This window comes from Rousettus aegyptiacus, unplaced genomic scaffold (genome assembly GCF_014176215.1).
Source record: "Rousettus aegyptiacus isolate mRouAeg1 unplaced genomic scaffold, mRouAeg1.p scaffold_m13_p_6, whole genome shotgun sequence".
NCBI lineage: Eukaryota > Metazoa > Chordata > Mammalia > Chiroptera > Pteropodidae > Rousettus > Rousettus aegyptiacus.
In genome coordinates this window covers 98,835,082-98,857,388 of record NW_023416309.1, presented here as the reverse complement: position 1 = coordinate 98,857,388, position 22,307 = coordinate 98,835,082, and the positions used below count along the sequence as shown (strand labels likewise).

Sequence of the window (22,307 nt, the reverse complement as noted above, 5' to 3'; positions counted from 1 at the left end):
CATAAAACTTCTGATGTTCTGACTGTGTCTGAAGATTAAGGAAATTTAAATTTTGTCCTAGAGTCTCCTAAGTAATGGACAATCGAGGTAGGTGCATTTCAAAGAAATGCAAGAAGTTTCAAAAGAGGAAAGATCAAAGTTCTTGAGTGTGTATCTTTAAAATAAGGAGGGACTCAGTCCCTGAGAGGATCAGTGTCTAACAAAGACAGATGCCCAGAAAGGATGGAGAGACCCTTGAGAACAGACGCCCTAAAGTGCAAATCACTGCCTGCCTTAATTAGGCTGTAGACTCCCGTGCACAGGAACACAATTTTATTTTTTGGGAATCACAAATCACCCAGTTTCATTCCCAAGTTTTTTCTCCCACTTTCCAAATGCCTTATCAGTTTCACACTTGCACAAAGAGAGTCTTAATTGCCCGAATCAGTTCAATACATTGTATTTTCATTTTAATTCTGTTCAAAATAACTTTAATTTCTCATTAGATTTATTTCTTCTTTGACCCACGGGTTATTGAAAGTGTGTTATTTAGTTTTCAAACACCAAAATCGATTTGGCATTTAGGTTTTTCTTTCATTGTTCTGGCCTAGTGTTTTCCCCTATACAGGAGACTCCCATCTCTTTTCTGTTACATTCCTTCAAGAGGAACTTGGCTATTTTTTCCTCATATTGTGGTGGCTGAAAAATTGACTCTTACTGGAAATTACTGCTTGGCTGTGTCCATGGGAACATAGGCTGTCACCCATAGGAACATAACATTCTAACAAGCTTTCTGCTTCTGTACTCCCGCTTACGCACCTGACCTGTGAGTTGACAGGTAGTGAATAGAAGAAAGATAGCCCTTTGTGTTCAGACAGAATGAAGAATGGAGTTTTGGGCTTAAAAACCCTGTACTTCTACATTTTGGGGCTGCTTAATTTGGGGTCTGCGTACCCCTGGCAGACCCAGCTGGCTGAATAAAGAGTGTGTTTCCTATAACTCACTGAGTTCTGGTGGTCCATGTGTCTTTCGGGGGCTGGCGGCTACAACAATATTTGAGGAAAGTCAGCTTCCAAGGGGTTATCCTTATCTTTGACTCACTTTTACCTGAAGACTCTGTATGGCATGGTCCTGGCATTCAAGGTTTCCCACATCCTGGACTAAACACAGCTTTCCAGGGCTGGAGTCCACGTCTTTATTATAAGCACCCACACAGCTAGTCTTTTCCATATCCCAAACATGTTTGATTCTGTTCATTTTGTTCTCTGTGAGAGACACTCTCTCCCCTAATCCTTCATGGAAACTGTCACTCAAAACACATTTTAAATGCTACCTATTCTGCAAAGTCTTTTTCTGGTCTCTCGATATTCTCTCTTCTACTTAAAATCCTCACAGTTCTTCTATTAAAAAATTTTCAAACACTCCTTCTTATTACCTTTATAATGTCAAGGAAATTTACTTTCCTAGCTTTCTTACTAAAATCTAACACCCCTCCCTCTGGGCAGGCCAAGCAGTGCCCCAGCCTGGGTACTCCATACGTATCTGCTGAAACAAACTAACTGTGATTTTTCTCTTTTTTTTCAATGTGCCTGATTGACTAATATTTCAGCCTTTGTCATGATGGAAATATTCTGAGGTAGGAAAAGACTATAGGAGCAACAGAGACTTTGAGGAAAATTTAGGAGTCTCTGGTTCTTGATTGTTTCACAGACATAAGCCAATAGAGGGGAAGCAATTCATAGCCCCAGAAGCTCAAAGAAGACCTCTTTTTTTCTGTTTTCTAAGACTCTGCAGTGATGAGAAGCATCCGGTGTGGGTTGGGCCTCTTTCATGGACCTCATTAACTCTTTATAGGAGACAAAATCACTGACTAACCGAGTGATTGTACAACGATCGACATAAATATTCATGAGGAAAATGCCAGTTTTCTTGTACAAACTCCCACTACAAACCTATATAAGGTCTAGGAGAGAAGGAAGTTTTCAGGTTCAAGCAAATCCAACTGTCAACAAAGCAGGAGTCTGGCCTTTTCACACCATGACTTCTGACGGCTGCAGTTCTCTCCTCACCGGCCGGGTATCAGAGGCCAGGGCTACCTCCCCGGGCCTCTCAGCCTCCATGGCACACACCAACCGAGTCCGTGTGGGGACGACTCCCGTGGGCCGACCCAGCCTCTGTCTGCCCCCCAGCTGCAACACCGCGTGCCCCTTGCCAGGGACCTGCCACGTTCCCGGCAACATCGGAAACTGTGGGGCCTACGGTGAAGGCAGCCTGAACGGCCACGAGAAGGTGACCATGCAGTTCCTGAACGACCGGCTGGCCAACTACCTGGAGAAGGTGCGCCAGCTGGAGTGGGACAACGCGGAGCTGGAGACCAAGATCCGAGAGTGGAGCAAATGCCACGAGTCCACTGTGTGCCCAGACTACCAGAGCTACTTCCGGAGCATCGAGGAGCTCCAGCAGAAGGTGAGGTGTGTGGTGCTCCAGCTCAAGGGTTGGCAGACTACATCCCACAGGCCAAATCCAGCCTGCTCCCTGATCTTATAAATAAAGTTTTACTGGTACACGGCCATGCTCATTTATTGATGTATTGTCTATGGCTGCCTTTGTGCTACAATGGCAGAGTTGAGTAGTTGTGGCAGAGACTTGTGGTCTGTAAAGCCTAAAATATTTATTATTTGGCCCTTTACAGAACAATGTTCCTGGACCTTGTACTAAAAGTTTAGGGCCTGGATTGGCACTGGAAATAGCCACAGATGAAATGTTCTTTTGATTGGGAGAAGAGAATCTCTGGAGTGAACGGGGATGTGTAAAGGATGGGACATAGAATTTGACTGTCCAGGCTTCTGAGTTTCTGCTTACTCAGCTTTAGTACTTACAATTCTTAAATTACAATTCTCAAAAACAGTGCAGCCAAACTTCTGGTGCAGGAGTGTGTTCTAATGTCCTTTAAAAGACAGTGTGTATCCATTTCGTAGCATTTGCCTCTTATGATAACTGCTGTCCACTTTGATTATCAAGTCAGTGCTTCTTAAAAACCTATATCTTCATTGTGGAGACAGAAAGACAAAGAATGTCATAAGAGGGGCCACCAAAATCTGGCTAGATTCAGAGAAGACCTTTGGGGAGGTTGAGCAACCAGCCTAAAGGGCTTCTTATTAGGAGTGGATCCTACCTTATCTAAAACTTTCATAACCAGCCATTGTTCTCTGGTCTAGACTCCAGATCTTCTTGTAAGGGTTTGCAGGGATCACTCTGCAATGCAATTTCCTGAGTACTCTGCTGCCTCCAGGCTAAGCATCGCATCTGGCAAAATGAAATTAAGTCTTGGTTCTATGTTCGGTTTACTACTACCTTTTGTCTCCCAGTTCCTTTGGCTCTACGGCTTCACCCTTAGCCAGGCACCCTCTCACACACCCCATCTCCTGCACCACGCAAGCATCTCTTACATGTTTGGGAGTTCGCGTTGTCCAAGGGGATGTTGCAGTTCGAACCCCAGAAAAAACAGAACTTCCTTTGACCTGAGGCCATAGATGATCTGAGGACAGTGGATCATGGAGCCTACTTTCTTTCCCCAGATTCTGCGCATCAAATCAGAGAAAAACAGCCTGGTTGTGCAAATGGACAATGCCAAACTGGCTGCAGATGACTTCAGGACCAAGTAAGTTGGGATAGGATGGGGAGGGGGAGGAGCCAGATGCCTCTCATGGCTTCTCCTCTGTTATGAGGTGGTTGGCAGAGACATAATTGACTAAGACTCAAACCAATAGTTCCAGCAGGAGAAAATGAAGGGCATGAAGCCCAAGACCTTGGAACTCCCCCGCAATTGTTTAGCTTTTATAATTTACAACAGGATTTAGAATCACCTACTTGATTCTGTTGTAAGAAGAACCTCGTGAGGCAGGCAGGGCAGTGATGACATCAACTCTGTGAGGACACCGAGACTCAGAGCACTGAAGTGACATGGCTACTGAGTGATAGAACTGGAACTTGCCCCTCAGCTTCTTACCCGGAGGCCATTAAATACTAAAATCTGCTGCCTCAGTGAGGATATGTTTCCATACTGCAGCTCCTCCAATTCGTAAGCATTGATGATTCATGGTGGGTGTCATGCTTCACAGCCTGCCATGGAGGCATGAGAAGGTCAAAGAGTTCATACTACCTGAGAAGGTCTGACCCAGGGTCAGGAAGGGGCATTGGGCTTTACTGTCTTTCTTCAGGGTGCCTTGGAAGCCTCATTCCTCTAGAGCTGAAGAAAGCTATTTTCTTCCTCCCATTCTGGCAGTCCGGCTTCTAATCTGAGGGAGACGCCAAGGTCCATCTCAGTAGAAGAGGGTCTGCAGTGATCACACTGCATTGCAATGGCCTGAGTACTCTGCACCCCACCCCTCTTGCCAGCAGCCCGAGAGGGCAGGTGCTGGCCATGCATCTATCCCAGTGTCCTCAGTACCGGCTGCTCTGCCCTGGTTCATCCCAGGCACTTAGTGTTGCCTGGGTCGGGGACACCCTGTTGCTTTCTGGCTATGAGTGCACTACACAGGAAATGCTAACTCTCAATCAGGCTGCAGAGGGAAGCCAGTGGTTTTATGGCTGTAAGTTGTGTCCTGGGGCCCCTTCTGCTCTCCAAACTTGACTCTTGTACTTGCCCTGGTAAAGATACCAGACAGAGCACTCGCTTTGCCAGCTGGTGGAGGCCGACGTCTGCGGCCTCCGCAGGGTACTGGATGACCTCACACTTGCCAAGTGCGACCTGGAGGCCCAGGTGGAGTCTCTGAAGGAGGAGCTGCTGTGCCTTAAGAAGAACCACGAGCAGGTGCGTGGTTCTTTGTGCGACATGTGGAGACTTCTGTGGGTTGAATTCAGGCTCATTTTGGGGAAGAAATAAGGCTTTTCTCCCTGCTGGGGATGGAAGCTCTGCAGGTCCTGCCTTATAGTTAAACCTCACAAGCCATGAAAGGGAGCTGTGGCCTCTAGTGGGAGCACATTCTTCATGCACATAGGAGCTGGGGAGGGCAGGAAGTGGGAGGTGAGGCTTTGGGTGGAGGGCAGTGGGGGCCCAGGATTGGGACGTCCTCCTCCTATGCCTGCAGGAATTCCACACTCTGCAGTGCCAGCTGGGGGACAGGCTCCGGATTGAGCTGGACGCTGAGCCCACCGTGGACCTGAGCAGGGTGCTGGAGGCGATGCGGTGCCAGTACGAGGCCATGGTGGAGACCAACCGGCGCGATGTGGAGCAGTGGTTCCAAGCTCAGGTGAGGCGGCGCTGCAGAGCGGGGCGGGGGAGCCCAGCTGCCCTCTGGCAGGGAGGTGATCGTGTCTCTGTGCGCTTGTGCTTCAGTCCGAGGGCATCAGCCTGCAGGCCACGTCCTGCTCCGAGGAGCTGCAGTGCTGCCAGTCGGAGATCCTGGAGCTGAGACGCACGGTGAACGCCCTGGAGGTGGAGCTTTAGGCTCAGCACACACTGGTGAGCTCCCTTGCGTGCATGGAACTGTGATTCAGCTTGGCAACCACTCCCATGAGCAGCTCCTCGTTCGGTACATGCCTCCCCTATACATGGATCAGGACGCGGCTTAAACCTTGGCCTCACCTCTGTTGCATTGAACATTCTCATAAATACGGATGCTGAGGAATGAACATTAACTCAGACGAGGGAGACTTTGCAAACATTTCCTAAGGTTTATAGCATGTTGCCAGTTCTTCCAGCTGGAGAACGGGAGCTAGATCGTTCTCTGGGCCTGGCAATGCCTTGGGGTGTCATGGTCTGACTGAAGAGACCGAGGGCAGGGGTCCATGGTTATTAACCTGTCTTCCATTCTCTTTGGCATCACAGAAGGACTGCCTGCAGAACTCCCTGTGTGAGTCTGAGGCCCGCTACGGCACCGAGCTAGCCCAGATGCAGAGCCTGATCAGCACCGTGGAGTCCCAGCTGTCAGAGATCCGGGCCGACCTGGAGCGGCAGAACCAGGAGTACCAGGTGCTGCTGGACATGCAGGCCCAGCTGGAGGGCGAGATCAGCACGTACCGGAAACTTCTAGAGAGCGAGGACTGCAAGTATGTCCTCTGATGTCTGTGTCAATGTCATGTGTAAAAGCAGACACCTTTTATTGGCAATGACCTAAAAGGAAAGGCTGGCATTACAGACCCAATCTTTGGGGACAAACTTGTCACTCAGGAAGCCTGGCGAGCTGCCTGGACATCGAGGAGGGTGTGCAGGAGCTTTCCAGCTCATGCTGTCCACTATGTTGACCACGTTACTCTGCCAGATGCTAGTCGCTCCCACATGGGCTACAGTACAGAGAGCTCAGTGCACGCGAGCTTTGCTAAATTCTCTCTGGAAGAAGTACTTTGGTAGCTGGGATCTTGAAACTCAGCATTTAAAAATAAAGCACAGGGCATGTGTGCCTATTCTCTTATTTAGTTTCTCAATAGACTGTGAAAAAGGTAAGATGGATACTACACCCCTTTAAGCAACAAGGAACAAGATTAGGGGGCTGTGTTTAAATTAAGAGCATGGCCGACATCTGGCCTTATTTCACTCCGTCAGCCTTGCTGTCTTTCCCTTGGCCGTGTGCCTTTCCACATGGAAGGTAACACTGATGTTGTACATCCGTGTGCTGAGCTTGGGCCACAGCTTCCCTGTGGCCTGTGGGCAAGTCACCGACTAGTTCTAGGTGTAGAGGGACCACTAAGCTCTAAAACCCTGTTTGCTCTTCTAAGTCTAAAGTGTCTATATGCTTTTGTCTTTCACGCATTTCTGATGCCACTGTTAAAACCACCTTTTTTTCCTCTCTCTCTGCAGGCTTCTCTGCAACCCATGTGCGACCCCAGCCTCCAGCACCCTCAGACCAGCCCCTACAGCCTGTACCTCCTGCTCTTCCTGCCTTTCCAGGCCTCCTCAGGCTGCCTGTGAGCCCTGCTCATCACCTCAGTGCTGACGTATTCCTCAGCCCAAGGTGCTGAAAGATGGGAAATGGTCCCTGCTCCTTGGCTCCACCAGGCCTGCCGTCTGAGCCTTACTTCCTCGGCCAGCCTGGGGGACTGAAGCCAGGCAGTGCTTCTCTGTTGGGCTTTCTGATCTGGCAGCTCAGCTCCGGCCCCTGGATTTTTGCTTCCTTTTCTCTCTACTATTTTCTCTTTTCCCTTGTCTCCTACTGTCCTTGAGATGTGGCAGGTAACCTCGTCTTTATTTTACTAATAAACCTCACTTTTGCAGCATAAGGAGCCCAATGCCTGCTGGTCTCAGTTTCTCCATCCTGTGCTGAGAGCGTTGCTGGGAGCTCCTTGAGCCAGCCTTTCCATAGAAGCAGGGGTTGTGGATCACTCACCAGAGTGGTTCTGGGAGATTGCAAAGCCAGAGACGTCGGGGTTAAAATGGGACCGCAGCAAAATGGCACAGGTGAGAGAAAGCTGGCTTTTGACCTGACCACACCTATTTAGAAGTCAGATTCACAGAGCTTTAAAAGTACAGACACTAAATAACTGCCCCCCCCCCCCCCCGCTTTTATCTGGATGAGGCCACTTGGTCTTTGTGCAAAGGAAAAACTCCAGCCAGAGTTTCTGCTGGGTCTCCCTAGAGTACCCTTACGTAAGGTAAGTTTTTGTGATCACATGCCCTTTATGAGCAAAGACCTGTGCTGGGCTTTACAGACATTGTGACCAGGGTCCCATGAAAACCCTTGCAAAGAGGGAGTGACTGTTATTATTCTCAGCTGGTGGCTGAGTCAAGGCTTGAATCTCAGTCTCTTTGAACTAGATCCAAAGCCCATATGTTGAAAGCTTTGAAGGGAAAAAAAAATTAAACATGAGAAGGTTTAGGGTGGTGGTTCTTAAATTGTGGGCCTCCCAGCATCACCTGGGAGTTTGTTGAAAATTCAGATTCTTGAGCCCCACCCCAGACTTTCTGAGTTGGTAGTCTGGTTTAGCAAGACTTTCAGATGATTTCATGTACTCTCAAATTTGAGAACCACTGGGTTACAAAGTTTATTTGGGGAGTGAGCCCCCAACTGGCCAGACACTGTGGAAGGGGTTGGCCTTGCTCTCCTGACTGGTCCCATGGGTGGGGAATCCTTCAGACCATCAAGATAGCACCTTTCCCTGGCATGTTGCAAAACTCTGGACATGTTAAATGATGGTGATTGCTGAGCCTGTCACACTATCAATCTGGAAAGGGTCAATCAAACTGATCCACCCAAGCCTCCCCACAGGTTCCACTGACAAGGCCTTCTGGCAGCTGCCAGGCTTAAAAGTTGCAGGCAGTAAACAAATGGACTAGAAGCTCCATATTTAGGCAGCCATGGCTGAGAATATCTCCAGAAAGCAGAATTGCAACTGGCCAAATACAGGAGGCAGTGAGTTCCCCATCACTGGAGTTATCCAAACAGAGCCTTTGCAACTACCTTGTAGAGATGTTGAGGTGGAGACTCAGGTATCTGATGAGCCTGGATGATATGATTATAGAGGGTCTTCTAGCCCCCAGATTCTATGAGTCCTTGCTTTCTAGGTCTTACTTGTCAGTGAAAGCACAAGGGTTAAAGTGGAGCCAACAAACTGTCTCCTTTTCTGCTCTGTGAACCCCCTAAATCAAAGTAGCTCACTGAAACATTTTCAATTTACAAAATGTCTCAGCTGATGATTGTTGAATCCAGCCAGTCCTGCTGCAGGACTGACCACAGTTCCGAGCCCCAGGGGTAGAGGGAGCTAAGCCAGGACCCGGATGCTCTGTCTCCAACTGCACTCAAGCCCACGATCTTACCTGTTGGCCACTGTCTGTGTAGATGGAACTGATTTGCTGGGGAGGCATCAGGATTCCCACTTAGGGAGGCTCTGGAAGGGTCAGGGGCTCTCACACACCCCCCTCTCCTCTACTGTGCTTCTGCTCTTTTTCCCAAGTGGTGGAGGTGTTTGGGCACAGGTAACACACCCCTGAGTCGCTTACCCAAGAGTAAGTCCCAATAATAAAGAACAATCTTGATTAGTCTTAATTTAGCACCTGGCCCAAACACCTCCACCTCCTTCTTTGTACTTAAATAGCTCTTTTCATTTAACAAGTTCAAAGCTGTCTCACAAAATAAACCCACTTATGCTTGCACCATGACAGAGTAGGCAAGAATTGTTCTTCCCATTTAAGGAGAGGGAGAGAAGGTGAGTCATTCAGTGGTTGAGGGATTCTTTTGGTGACATGAAATGAGTCAACGGAGCCTGAGGGTGATTGACCCATATTTCTTAAGTTCACATCCAATGTCCTGTCATTTATAATTGAAAGGTTAGCTTTGATGAGACATTGTTTGTGTACGTGTACATGTGTGAAGTGGTTTGGGTTCTTGGGAAAAAATACTGGATGGAGGGGATCATTATGCGTGGCAAAGTGTGAAGAGCTTCCTTGGAAACCAAACATCCCGTCATTACCATCATCACTATCATCACCAACACCACAATCATCGTTTCCTCCATCTTCATCATCATTGTCATCACCACGTATCTTCATCCTCATCATTGTAATCGAAGCTCACATTCACCGAGCTCTTACTACAAGCAAGGCACCGGTCTAAGTTATAGATGAGTCTGTATACGCAAACTTATTTAATCCTTACAGCAATTATATGAAGCCAATGCTTTTGTCATCCTCATCTTGCAGATGAGAAACTGAGGCTCAGAGAGGTTAAGTAACATGTCCAAGGTCACTCAGCAACTGTGGTGAAGCCAGGATTCAAATCCAGGCAGTCTGCCTCTAGCAACTGTGCTCTTCACCTCTGTGCTTTACAGAGGCCAAGTCTCAGATTGTGTCAGCAGGATGACAGACCCTTAATTACCCCAATGTTTTGATTCCTTTTCCTTGAAGGAAACAAGAGAATGTTTATGCTAGAGCAACTATTTCTGAGACTCTATGCCACAAGAGGTAGTACAAGGAATGAAAGTTCTCAAAATAGCTTGAGGATCTCAGCAATTTTAATATCTGGGAATCACCAAAGAAGATCAACCCATTCCCTGCCATTAAAACCACTTTGGCTATTGAGGAAGAGAAGAGAAATAGTCCGAAGTCCTTACATATGTTTCTCATTTTACCATTTACAAAGCACTTTTTGGATAACGCTTCACATTCAGACCCATAATCAATGCTGGAGGGCAGGGTGGCTGAGGGCAAAGGTATTACAGGGCCTGGGACTCTCCCCAAGGATCATCTTCCTCATGTTTTATCCCACCCTGCAATGTCCTCCCTACCCAACCATATTCAGACTAAGCTTCTGACCTTTGTCTGTCTCCTGGCCTCCTTCAGTTGAGGCTCTCCCTGTACTCCCTGTATGCTGGTTTTTGCACCCAAATCTTTCTTGCCTCCTTCCCCCTACTTCCTTCCTGGTTGTTGGATACCCTTAACATGTGCCTCAGTCATTCACATCGGCCTCCAAATCCCTCCACCAAAATGCCTCCACCCCACAACTGGACTCTTCCCCTGAGGGTGGCAGCATTGTGTCTGCTCACCAGCAGGTGTCACCTTCATTTCTCTCTACTAATCTCATTCTCGTTTCCATTTCCTCTTTGACTTGCTTGGTTTAGCATAGCCTCTTTTCTTTCTTCTGTCCCAGCCACGTCCCTGGGAGCCTCTTTCACCTGCTTTGAAACTCATTTTGGTGCCCACAGATGGGGATGCCTCAGGGGGGGAGTGATGGGGAATCACCACTACCACCCTGTAACCTTCCAAACGAGGAGAACCGAATGTCGAAACAATGAATTACTAGGCCTTGCTGAAGCAAAGATTCTTAAGTGGATTGAGATTCTAATGAGATCAGTTGTTTGCATCCTACCTCTGTCACTTAGTGGTTGGGGTCACCAACACACCTCCTTTGAGATACAGGTAAATTATCTGAAACAGCCTCATCCCTTGTCTCCTAGCTGAGAATCGTAAACTGAGATGAAATGCCCTGACTAGGGTTTGGGATGGGAATAGGATTGGAAAGAAGTGGAAGGGAGAAGGAAGAAACTTTTGGGGGTAAAAGGCCCAATTATATTACATTATGTTAGAGTTAGTTGTGGATCGGTCTGTCTGCTTAGTAGGACTGAGGGCTTGTAGGGGGCAAGGGCATGTCATCTCCCCACCATCCCTTGTCCCTCTGTCCCCAGCCTTGATAATATACTAGGCACTTGGTAGATAGTCAACAAATGATTGTTTTATAGTGCCATTCATACAGTCTTCTAATTACATTAAACACAAACCTATTTCTAAAGTCCATCTCACACTTTTTAAATATCTCACCTCCCTACCTTCTTGTTACTTCTCAAATATTTCAGGGACCTGTATTAGCCTGAATTGTTCATAAAAAGATCATGCTCTACCAGGGTGATGATTCTTAGTTTTCACTTCAGTTCCATGACCAGCAAGGAGAAGCTGCTCAATTAATGCGTTTTGAATAAAACTAAACTGAAAACGAAAGTGGGTTTGATAGTCCACTGACTGCTCAGTTTCTCTCTGAATGAATAAAATTTGCAGCTGTTTCAATTAGAAAATCAAGAGAATACATATGTTCTACTCCTAACCTGTGGGCGCTCATGGAGAACTTATAACGCCAGAGTGCCATTTTCCCCATGAATTCCAGAAGCAAATTCACTCGAGCAAACTGACATTTTGAAAACCCTGCAAGAAAGAGGCTAGATTTACAAGAGACAAAAACTTTGTTTACTCACCAGCCAGTCCATCTGCCATCTCCATCTTGAATTCTTGTACCATTTCCCCTTTACAGAAAAAAGGAATCTCCAGGTAACCAGTTGTTTCCCACATCTTCTGTGTGGCTGTGATTGGCCATGACCTGAAGCCAGTGCAGGTCTGACTTCCTCCGGTTTTTCTTCCTTTAACTCTCCACCTTCCTTATTTGTTCAGGAACAGGTAGTCTTGCCCTCCTTTTGACTTTATGCTGCCTGGGTGTAGGCAGCGGTGTATTTCTTGGCCACAAAGAAATCTCAGACTGGATCATGGAAGTGATGCTCTGGTCTGGACTCCTTGGAACAATGCCAGTTCCTTCAGAGGCCTCAGAAGCTGTGGTCCTGTGTCTGTAGATCTTTTCTGAGTCATCCCCACTTACATCTTGTCGGACACTCAGCAGGGTGGGCTACTCTTCTGTCCATCAATTTAGGTTGTCTTGGCTACTTCTTAGCTTTGCATCCTCCAGGTTCACTCATGAGAAAATGGGCTCACTTTTCTGACCCGCGTGGCCCCAGGTGGTTCTGATTATTCCTTCCAGGTTTCCTCCTTGCTTCTTTAAGCTCTCGCCTCTTATTAAACACACCTCTCCCTGTTTCCACCGGTCTCTGTTGCCAAATTCTATTTTGGCTTGTTTGTCAACCCAATCCTTGAATCTTCTCATAGTTAGAACCTAAACATTCTCCTTTAACTAAAGCCTATATGAGGTTATGCTGGCTGGTCAATAGATAAGACCAAAGAGCTTAGAGGATGCTACTGGCATTTAGTCTGGCTCAGAAGAAAACCTCCCCAGGTGGCGAGGAAGGCACGATTGAGAAAACAGCCAGTGCTCTGGAGCAGGCTGACAAGAGCCATGAGGGAGGAGGACCATGCTATGCTGTTTCCTATGAGCAAATGCTCACCAGTCTGATTCACAGGCCTTTCCCTTTGTCCCAAGCCCAGATGAAGTGGGACAGAAGCTTCCTCCTGACTGCTGCTGCCCAGCCTTGCGTCCTTCCTGTGGAGAGTCTGGACCCACCTATTTCTCCCCCTTTTAATTGCCATGGAGGAAAACAAAGAAATTTTGATTTTATTATAACTCTGGGGCTCCTTTGTAGTACAGTGGGGAATCTTAATGGCATTATAATTAGCGGCGATAATGGACAGGGTAGAGGAAGGGCCTTTTATCTGAGACTTGAGCAGAAAGCTGCATGAATATTATCATGAAAGCTCAATGGGGAGAAGGACTCCAATAAGTTGTCAATTAAACTGCTGCTCTGGCTGGCAGCCAAAGCCACAGTGGAGGTTGGGATGCTGCTTACCAGAGATGCAAGTGGTACCCAGTGATGCCTATAATTATGCAACTTGTATATGTATATCCAGAACTTTGGCCACTGCCTCCCCAGACCTTCTGGTGTCTGCTTTCATCTCTGAAATCAACTCCATATACTCCAAGTTTGCTTTGCTAAGTCCCCTGCTTATGCTGTGTCTCAGCATTTTCTCTCCTGATGCCCAGGTCCTTGGATTCAGTCACATGACTACAGAACCCTCCTTGGTATGTTTTTACCTTTGGTTCTTAAACCAAAGGTAATGTGTAACGCACTAAGGCTGAGGATGGGGTGTCTAACACAGGATCAGTACCTATCCCTGGTATATCAATTTCACATAGAGTTTGGCAAAATGTTAGACAGTTTACTTGAAAATTTTGGAACAATTTTTTTATTTTAAATTCAACATGGGTATATTATGGAATATAAGATCAATTCGCATGAAGCTTTAAGATTACCTTCAAAGGTTTTCATGCTCGTGGAGGCCCCTTTGGGCTATCTCCTGACTTTTCCAATCACCCACTCACTTTATTCTAATGCTAAGGACATCCTTGTAGAAAAGCCTCGCATGTACTTCCTTATTCCCTTCTCGCTTGCCTCCAGATACTTTTCCTAGGTAGTTTACATGCATTTATATGGATCTCTCACTTGAATTTTTTCAAATTTTTTTCAAAACCATCTCATCCTCCAGAACCTCTCCTGTTCTCAAACTAATTATCAAAGCCTCCACCTTTAAAATTCCTTTACAATTCTTTTAAGTGATATGCAGGAGGCGTTACACAAACAGCTGTCCATCTTTCTCAGCCACGGCCCAAACCAGTCTTTATCCACCTCAAGGCTTCCAAGGCATGAAGTACTGCAGTATTGAAGGATTCTTCTCTTGAAGCAAATGGAAAGAAAATTCACTGCCGCCACTTCTTAGAACTTCTTCCCTGACTCAATCCCAGTCCCTCCCTAGAAATGCCAAGTGGGCCAGGGGATGAGTCTGATTATGGGTTTACGGGATCACGTGACACAAAAGAATCGGGGCCAACTCCCGATTAACAAGAGCAGTTACTTGGGCTAGACTGTGTGGCTTCTTTGAAGGTCTACCACAAAGTCTGATTTCATGGGAGTCCTGACTTAGCAAGAAGCCCGAGTAAAGGATTTTATGGGACAAGGGACTCTTCTAAGGAAGGCAAATAACAGACTGAAGAGAAGGGCATTTGAAAAGCAGCGAAGATGTAAAAAGAAGAAAGACATTACATACTATGTCTACACCCTCTGTGGAGGGATATAAATGCTCCCCAGAGGAAGTAGACCCATAAGGTCTTTGGAGAACTGGGACTCTGTCTTTAGCTGGGTGCCTTGCTTCCTCCCAGCACCATGCCTTACAACTGCTGCCTGCCCAATCTGAGCTGTCGCTCCAGCTGCCCCTCCCGGCCCTGTGTGGCCCCCAGCTGCCAAAACATCCCCTTGCCTGGGGCCTGCAACATCCCCGCCAATGTGGGCAACTGTGGCTGGTTCTGTGAGGGTTCCTTCAATGGCAGCGAGAAGGAGACCATGCAGTTCCTGAATGACCGGCTGGCCAGCTACCTGGAGAAGGTGCGCCAGCTGGAGCGGGAGAACGCGGAGCTGGAGAGCCGCATCCAGGAGCGGTGCCAGCAGCAGGAGCCCCTGGTGTGTCCCAGCTACCAGTCCTACTTCCGGACCATCGAGGAGCTCCAGCAGAAGGTGAGGGGCCTTGCTGTCCTCTCCAAGCAAGGGCATTAGCTGCAATTCTCAATCTGTTGAAGAGAAGTGTTTTTCTTGCTTCTATGCCATTATGACTCTTGCTTCCCCTTTTTATCTGCAGAATGGCTTTTTAAACCATTTTTAAGAAGTGGATAGTTTTATATTTACTTTCAATCCTCACCAAGCAACCTCTCTTTCTCCAGATCCTGTGCACCAAGTCTGAGAACGCTAGGCTGGTGGTGCAGATTGACAACGCCAAGCTGGCTGCGGACGACTTCAGAACCAAGTGAGTTGTTCAGAATGCGCACTGGTGTTCACTCCTTTTGTTTAATCTCCAGTTAAAGAAAAGGTATTTCTATAGTTTTCCTGAACAGCAGTTTGATCCATTGCTTGTGAAGGATTTTTCAGAGATTGAGGGGAACCCAGCAAAAAAAAAAAAAAATCACAAAAATAGATAAGGATTAAAATCAATCTGTTTGCTTTTGGATCAATAGTGGGTCTTGACTGAGCCTCTAGAACCCTTTGTCTCCTGGTCCTACTCATTGCAGAAGGTGGGAAGACAAGGTGAATGGGGATATCAAAGATCACCTCTGTGAGGCTTGGAAGTCTGCATATTACCACTTTGACTCCATTCCTCGTGCAGGTATGAAACAGAGCTGGGCTTGCGGCAGCTGGTAGAGTCGGACATGAATGGCCTGCGCAGGATCCTGGACGAGCTGACCCTGTGCAAGTCCGACCTGGAGGCCCAGGTGGAGTCCTTGAAGGAGGAGCTGCTCTGCCTCAAGAGCAACCATGAACAGGTGAGACCAGAAATGAAAAATGAAGAAACCTGATTCAACCTCAAGCTGAGGGTGGCTTTGGTGATTTGAAGTGACCGAATCAGGAATACGAAGCTGAGAGTGACTTTATCAATTTCCTTTAAAAACATTAACATTTCATAATGAAAGAAAAAATAGAGAGATGAAATCTACCCATGTTCACAGATGAAGTGTCTCCTTTACTCAAAACTGGTGCATTGGTTGAGTTTCCCGGAGCACCCCCATCAACTTGTGGTTGGTAATTGGGTTGCAGAATGAGTCCCTGTGTTGTTGTATTCATGCCGTGCAAAGTCATTTCTCATCCCCCAAAGGCCAAAGTATCAAGCTTGGTGAATCTGAGTCTCTACTCTTTCAAAATCTTGGTGAAGAATAATCTGGGGCTCCTTCTATCTCCTGAGAGGGGCCATGGCATGATTTTCTTCCTCGATGGCAAAAATTATTCAATATACAGTCTGAAATTGTAGAGCCAGTTCTTTATATGATGAGGTTATCTGCAGTCAATCTGCAAACAGGGAAGGTTGAACATTAGTCCATCCTTTAGTGGTAGCCAAGCAAATTCTTGCAAAGCTTTTTTGAATCCAAGTGTGATGGCACAGTCATGGTGAGAAGGTGGCTGGGCCACATGGAGCACAGATCACTTTGTCTTGAATGTCATAGACTGTTCTATTAGAAGTTTCCTTCATAAGGAAATAGACTTCAATAAGCAATGCCACTTCTTAGAGTCCATTCTTCATTGAGGATAGTCACTCTTGCATTTTCTGCATCCACAGGAAGTCAACACCCTGCGCTGCCAGATTGGAGACCGCCTCAACGTGGAGGTGGACGCCGCCCCCACCGTGGACCTGAACCGCGTGCTCAATGAGACCAGGTGTCAGTACGAGGCCCTGGTGGAGACCAACCGCAGGGACGTGGAGGAATGGTTCACCACCCAGGTGGGCGTCTCAGCGCATGGCCACTCGGGACCCTTGGGGCCCTCAAGGCAGGGTCTGAGCTGTCTCTCCCCTTTGTTGTTTCAGACCCAGGAGCTGAACAAGCAGGTGGTGTCCAGCTCGGAGCAGCTGCAGACCTGCCAGGCGGAGATCATCGAGCTGAGACGCACGGTCAACGCCCTGGAGATCGAGCTGCAGGCCCAGCACAACCTGGTGGGTATCATCCAGACCTCGGGGTGAGAAGTGTGAGGTCGGGGGATCAGAGCCACTGGGATGCCCTTTGGGTCATACTCCCCTTACCTCTGAAGCTCTGACTTCAATGGAGCCCTATGGAGAACCCCATCAGAGGAGCAGCTCTGTGACTTCCTCATCTTCCCCACACAGAGGGACTCTCTGGAGAACACGCTGACGGAGACGGAGGCCCGCTACAGCTCCCAGCTGTCCCAGGTGCAGTGCATGATCACCAACGTGGAGTCCCAGCTGGCTGAGATCAGGAGTGACCTTGAGCGGCAGAACCAGGAGTACCAGGTGCTGCTGGATGTCCGGGCCCGGCTGGAGTGTGAGATCAACACGTACCGGGACCTGCTGGAGAGCGAGGACTGCAAGTGAGTACATAGCTGTGGGCATCTGATGAAGCCGTGCACGCACATAAGCATACTTCTCAGTTGGACCCATTGCATACTTGGAAAGGAAATTATGCCTTCACATCAGACATGCTTAAACAGAACTCAGAAGACACAATATGGCCATCCTTAAATACATAAAATGGCAAGGATTGTTTGATACATAAACTGAAATTGTGCAGCCAATTCTTTTCATTCTACTGTGTTAATAGTGATATGACATCAATGATATTTCTTACATTTTATAATACCATATTTTGTAGAGGGTACATTTCCATATACTACCTCATCTGGCCTTACATTTACGACCAGACAGGCTGGGTCAGTATTTTCCCCACACTGTAAGTGAGGTAACTGGAGCTGAGAGAAGTTAAGAGTCTTTTTAAAAGCCGCCAGCTAGGAATGGGGAGTGTTAGGGATCAAAGCCAGAGTTTTAGAGTTTCTGCATAGAACTTTGGGCACTATATGAGAGGAAGACCATGAGCAATTTGACTGTGAGCTTTGCAGCAGGTGAGCCTGTGGCCTTCTCTGTTATAGGTCAGGCCAAGTCCTGACAGGCATTCTATTCCACTCTTGGAGTCTCTCTGGCATATATTATAAGCCTCCTTCAATTCACCTTTCTACATCTTTCTTTCTCTTTAGGCTGCCCTGCAACCCCTGTGCCACAACCAACGCGTGCGGCAAGCCCATTGGGCCCTGTGTCTCCAACCCCTGTGCCCCCTGTGTCCCCTGCACCCCCTGCACTCCCTCTGCCTCCTGCACGCCTTGCATCCCCCGCTCCCGCTGTGGGCCCTGTATCTCCTCCGTGCGCTAGAAACCAGAGGCGACCAGAGGAGCAAGGAGGCAGGGCTCAGGGCTCCGGGGTTTTGACCTGGCCCTGGTTCATTCAACACAAGGGCCTGAAGACACACTTTGCATGGCTGGAGCCGCCCCAGTGGTTCAGCCAAGAAGCTCATCCAACCTATTTCAGACCCATCATCCTTCATTGGGGTCTGTTCCTTTTTTGCATGTCCAGAAAACTCTCTCAAGTGCCAGTGGCCTTTCCTTGGAAACTTATAATAAACTTGATTTTCCTGGCAAAGCAGATGCCTTTCTCATTGGTATTCATTTGTTTCGCCACACCCATCACTTGAGCACTCTGTAAAAAGCCACTTGAAAGTAGGGCCAGATAATAGCCTGACTCTTGGATCCAGGAGCCGTTCCATGCCTGGAGGACAGAGGGTTGGCCTGACATCCTGGGCCCAGGGGTGAGGCAGGGTGGCAGGAGGGAAAACAGCGCAGGGGCAAGTGTTGTGGCCCCTCCCTCCCCTTCACCATTCCTGAGTTGTTCCACTCTCTCCTCTTGACCTGGACGTCTCCTAGAGCCGATTGTACCCAAGTATGAAGTGAGGAGGCATGAGCTGGAGTCAGAGAAAGAGGCTTTGGAAAGTTCATCCTTTCTCAGCAGGAAGTTTTCAGTTCAGTACTGTATTACCTGGGTTACTGGTGGTCTCAGCAGCCTTGGGAACACCCAGTGAAGCGACCTTCTGGGTTGCCTGCTGTGCCCAGGACTTCCTCCTTCCTCTGGTGTAGGATCATTGTCAGCCTGGGCTCCAGCTGCTGGCTTCTCCTCCCGGCCCTGGGGCTTAGCGACCCCTTGACTTTTCATTTGATCCTCCCGCCTTTCTCAATTCAGTCCAGTGAGTACCCGTGGAATACCTACTCTGCGCAGACTCTGGGTAGTGGGGAGGAAAGAGACACGTAAAGAAAGACACAGTCCTGGCTGCAAGTTATTTACAATTTGTTAAAAGGGAAAATGCTCATCCCTAAGCGGTGGTGTTAGAAGGCATAGTCTCCAGCACTGTGAACACAGGCTGGTGTGGCAGGCAAATCTCTGAGTATGGAAAGTGACAGCAGCGTTCACAGAGAATGGGTAACCGTAATGAAGAGCCGCAAAAGTGATAAGCATTGACTTGCTAAAACCTCGGAGGAACCTTTTGATAGGAAGGGATCAGAGACAACTTAACTTAGGTCTCTACTTTTTCCCACTAACCTACCCATTACTCAGGCTTCCTGAGGCTGGTATAGGACTCCACTTTGGTGAAACGTAGGCTTTTGTACTGAAATAAAAATAAACATATAAATGGAAATTTATGTCTTTTTTTTTTTTTTTTTTGAGAAAGCAGCTATTTATTCTTTCTACCATAATGTTCCCCTGGACTCTTATTTTTAAAGCTCACATCTCAAGATTTGCACACCCTGCTACTTGGCTTGTGAGAAGCCTCTGACCTGGAATTCCCTCTCCGATGTGGTTTGCCACCAGGTCCGTGATTTCTTCCAAACTTAAGGCCAAGCTAGATCCAGAGGTCCTCCCTAATTCTGCTTGTTCCTTTATTCCACATCCTGCTTATATACATATTTTACAGTAATATAAAATTGATGCTAATAGTTCTGGTGGTAGGCAGAATAATTGTCCCCCCTTCCTTGCATGTTCTAATTCCTGGAATATGTCAGGTTACACACAAAGAGAAATTAAGGTTGCAAATAAAATTTAAATTGCTTCTCAGCTGACCTTAAAATGAGGACATTATCATGTGTTACCTAGCGGGCCCAATGTAATCGCAAGGGTTCTGAAAAGTGGAAGAGGGAGGCAGAAGAGAGTGAGAGGGAAGTAAAAATGAGGACATGCACCAGAGCAATGTGATACGAGAAGGACCTGACCCATCACTGCGAGATTCGAGGACGGAGAAAGGGGGCCATAAGCCAAGGAGCGCAGGTGGCTTCTAGATGCTGGAAAAGCAAGGAAGTGGATTCTGCCCTGTGGAGCCTCCAGAAAGGAACACAGCCTTGCCAATACCCTGATTTTTTAAATTGTGGGAAAAAATATACAACATGAAATTTGCTATTTTAACCATTTTTATTGCACAATTCAGGGCCATTAAGTACATTCATACTGTGGTACAGCCATCACCACTATCTTATTTCAAGAACTTTTTATCACCCCAACCTGAAACCTTCTACTCATTAAAATTCTCAATTCCCCCTGCTCTAAGCCTCTGGTAACCTCTGTTCTACTTTCTGTCTGCGTGAATCTTACTATTCTAGGTTTTCAATGTAAGTAGAATCATATAATATTTGTCAATTATGAGTCGCCATCACATGGAGATTTTTAAAAAATTATCTAATTTGATTGTCTACCTTATTCACAAGGTTTCTCTTTGAATGGCTTCCAAAATATCAAACCCATTCTTAAAGGACGAAGGTTTGCTGTCAACAAACTGGATTATTATAAAGGTATAGCCATGGCAAAGGAGAGAGCTTGAGTAGAGACAGCAGCACTGGAATAAAGAAAAATTCTGGCCTGGGACAAAATTTTTAGATCTGTGAATTCTGCCATGTTTTTTTTTTTTTTTTAAACAAAAATCTGTCTTTATAGGAACCTTAATTTTGTAAATAACTGTGTTTTACATTTTCTTAAATATTTCCACATGGCTTTTTAATTGTTCCCACGTACTCTGCGATCATTATGAAACACACAGACCAGGATGGTGGTTCTCAACCTTGTGTGCTTTGGAATCACCTGGGGAACTTAAAAAGAATGTTGAGGACTGAGCTGGCTCTCAGAGAGTCTGATTTCATTGGTATGGGAGGCAGCCTGGCCATGGGGCATTTTGGAAGCTCTGTAGGTAATTCTAATGAAGCAGGTTGCAGCCCACTCACCAGAATGAGTTTTAGTTCTGACTTACCCTCTCATCAGCTCTGTGTCACTGAATAAGATACACAGCTTCTCTGAACCTCAGTTATCCCAAAGGTCAAGTGACGGTAACAATCTCTTCCCTATCTGCTTTATATACTTGCCGAGAGGATCATGGAAGACTGTGTTTAAAGAAACACTTTTTAAACAAGATATTTTTATTAGAAGTTTTAATCATTTTCATTATTGCCAACTTAACAAATAGTTAAGCTTCTTTAGAAAAGTATGATCATATTAATTTTTTTTTTTTTGGTTTCATGCCCAACAGTGGAATTTATATGTTGTCTTGTTGTTTTTCACAATACCATTTCTCTCCTTTTCAATTCTCTAGCTCAGCTCTGCACCAGGAGCGTAGATTCTACTTATTATTATTATTATTATTATTATTGTTATTGTTATTAATTTTTTAAACTGGGACTTTAAGAAACTTTATTGAAAAGGGATATACCATGACTCACTGAAAATTCTGTTTTGAGTCTTTAAATATATTTTCAGACTCAAAATTTCAGAAATTTTTAAAGGAAAGATAATTTAAACATCCTATAGTCTACTGGTTTTCAAAATTTGGGAAGGAAAGCATGAACAAATCCTATTTTCAAATAATTTTCTACCAGCGAATGAAAGCAGAGCTGCCTTGGCAAATGAATGGTGCCCACGGTCTACTCCTTTTGTTCTCCTCTGTAAAGCACAGGGCTTCATGAAACATCACTGGTATGTTAGTGTGTCTCAATTCATTTCTATTTTGACTCTTAAATAAATATTTCCTTTTGTCTCACATTCCATTGCCACATTGTGGATTCTTCTTCAAAGGACCTGAGAGCTGGTCTTCCCCAGGTGGGAGGGCTAGTTTTTCTAGGCTCTACTCAGCATTATGTGACACTCTTTGGTCCCAGGCCCATCTTCTGATGTGGGCCCCAGGTACCTTCTCAGGTGGCATATCCAATGCTCTTTGGTGACCTGTTTTATTGACTCCTGGGCTGTTCCGGTTCGAACTCTTAACCTACTGGGCATATCGCTCTCAGACGTTTCACTTTTCCCCAGGCTTACATCCTAAGTATTTTTTCTTGTTCTTTTCCTTTCTTTTCACCTAGAAATTAATTATATATTTGCTATGGGCTAGAGCTAAAACCCTTTTTTTTCATCCTTAAATCTGTGGGTCAACATCATTGTTTGAGTTCTTTGGGGGCCGAGGCTTCTGTCAGGATTTACAGGAAGAGCAAGGCTGATCAGGAGTCTCAGCATTGTCTTCTATAAAAGCCTTTTTCATTACTTCCAGGAGTCACACCTCACCACAAGTTTGTGGGATTTGTCACTTTTTAACCCCCATTTAACTGAGGAGCAAAGCAATATGAAGGAAGCATAGGAGTGTCTTCCTGTTTGTACTCAGAGCTGATATTGAAATTCATGATCTCATTTCCACGTTTTCTCCCAGTTCTCATGTTTTGACACAGCCTGACCTAGGCAGTGCCTCGTCTCTCTAATTCACAACGAGGTGCGATAGGACAGGCAGACTTGA

The 22,307-nt window shown here is 46.5% G+C and overlaps 2 protein-coding genes across 2 annotated transcripts; both read left to right on the top strand.

Moving 5' to 3' along the window:
• The first annotated feature begins 2,016 nt into the window (after positions 1–2,016).
• On the top strand, positions 2,017–6,914 carry LOC107513759 (keratin, type I cuticular Ha7). The gene is given in 7 exon segments (XM_016150777.2): positions 2,017–2,445; positions 3,558–3,640; positions 4,636–4,792; positions 5,070–5,231; positions 5,318–5,443; positions 5,810–6,030; positions 6,779–6,914. Coding segments are annotated over 7 exon segments (1,314 nt in total).
• Positions 6,915–14,337: 7,423 nt separating this feature from the next.
• Positions 14,338–17,872, top strand: LOC107513875 (keratin, type I cuticular Ha1). The gene is made up of 7 exons (XM_016150996.2): positions 14,338–14,688; positions 14,892–14,974; positions 15,332–15,488; positions 16,277–16,438; positions 16,523–16,648; positions 16,820–17,040; positions 17,701–17,872. The coding sequence occupies exons 1-7, from the start codon at positions 14,341–14,343 to the stop codon at positions 17,870–17,872; spliced, it is 1,269 nt and encodes a 422-aa protein (XP_016006482.2). The 5' UTR covers positions 14,338–14,340.
• The last annotated feature ends 4,435 nt before the right edge of the window (positions 17,873–22,307 follow it).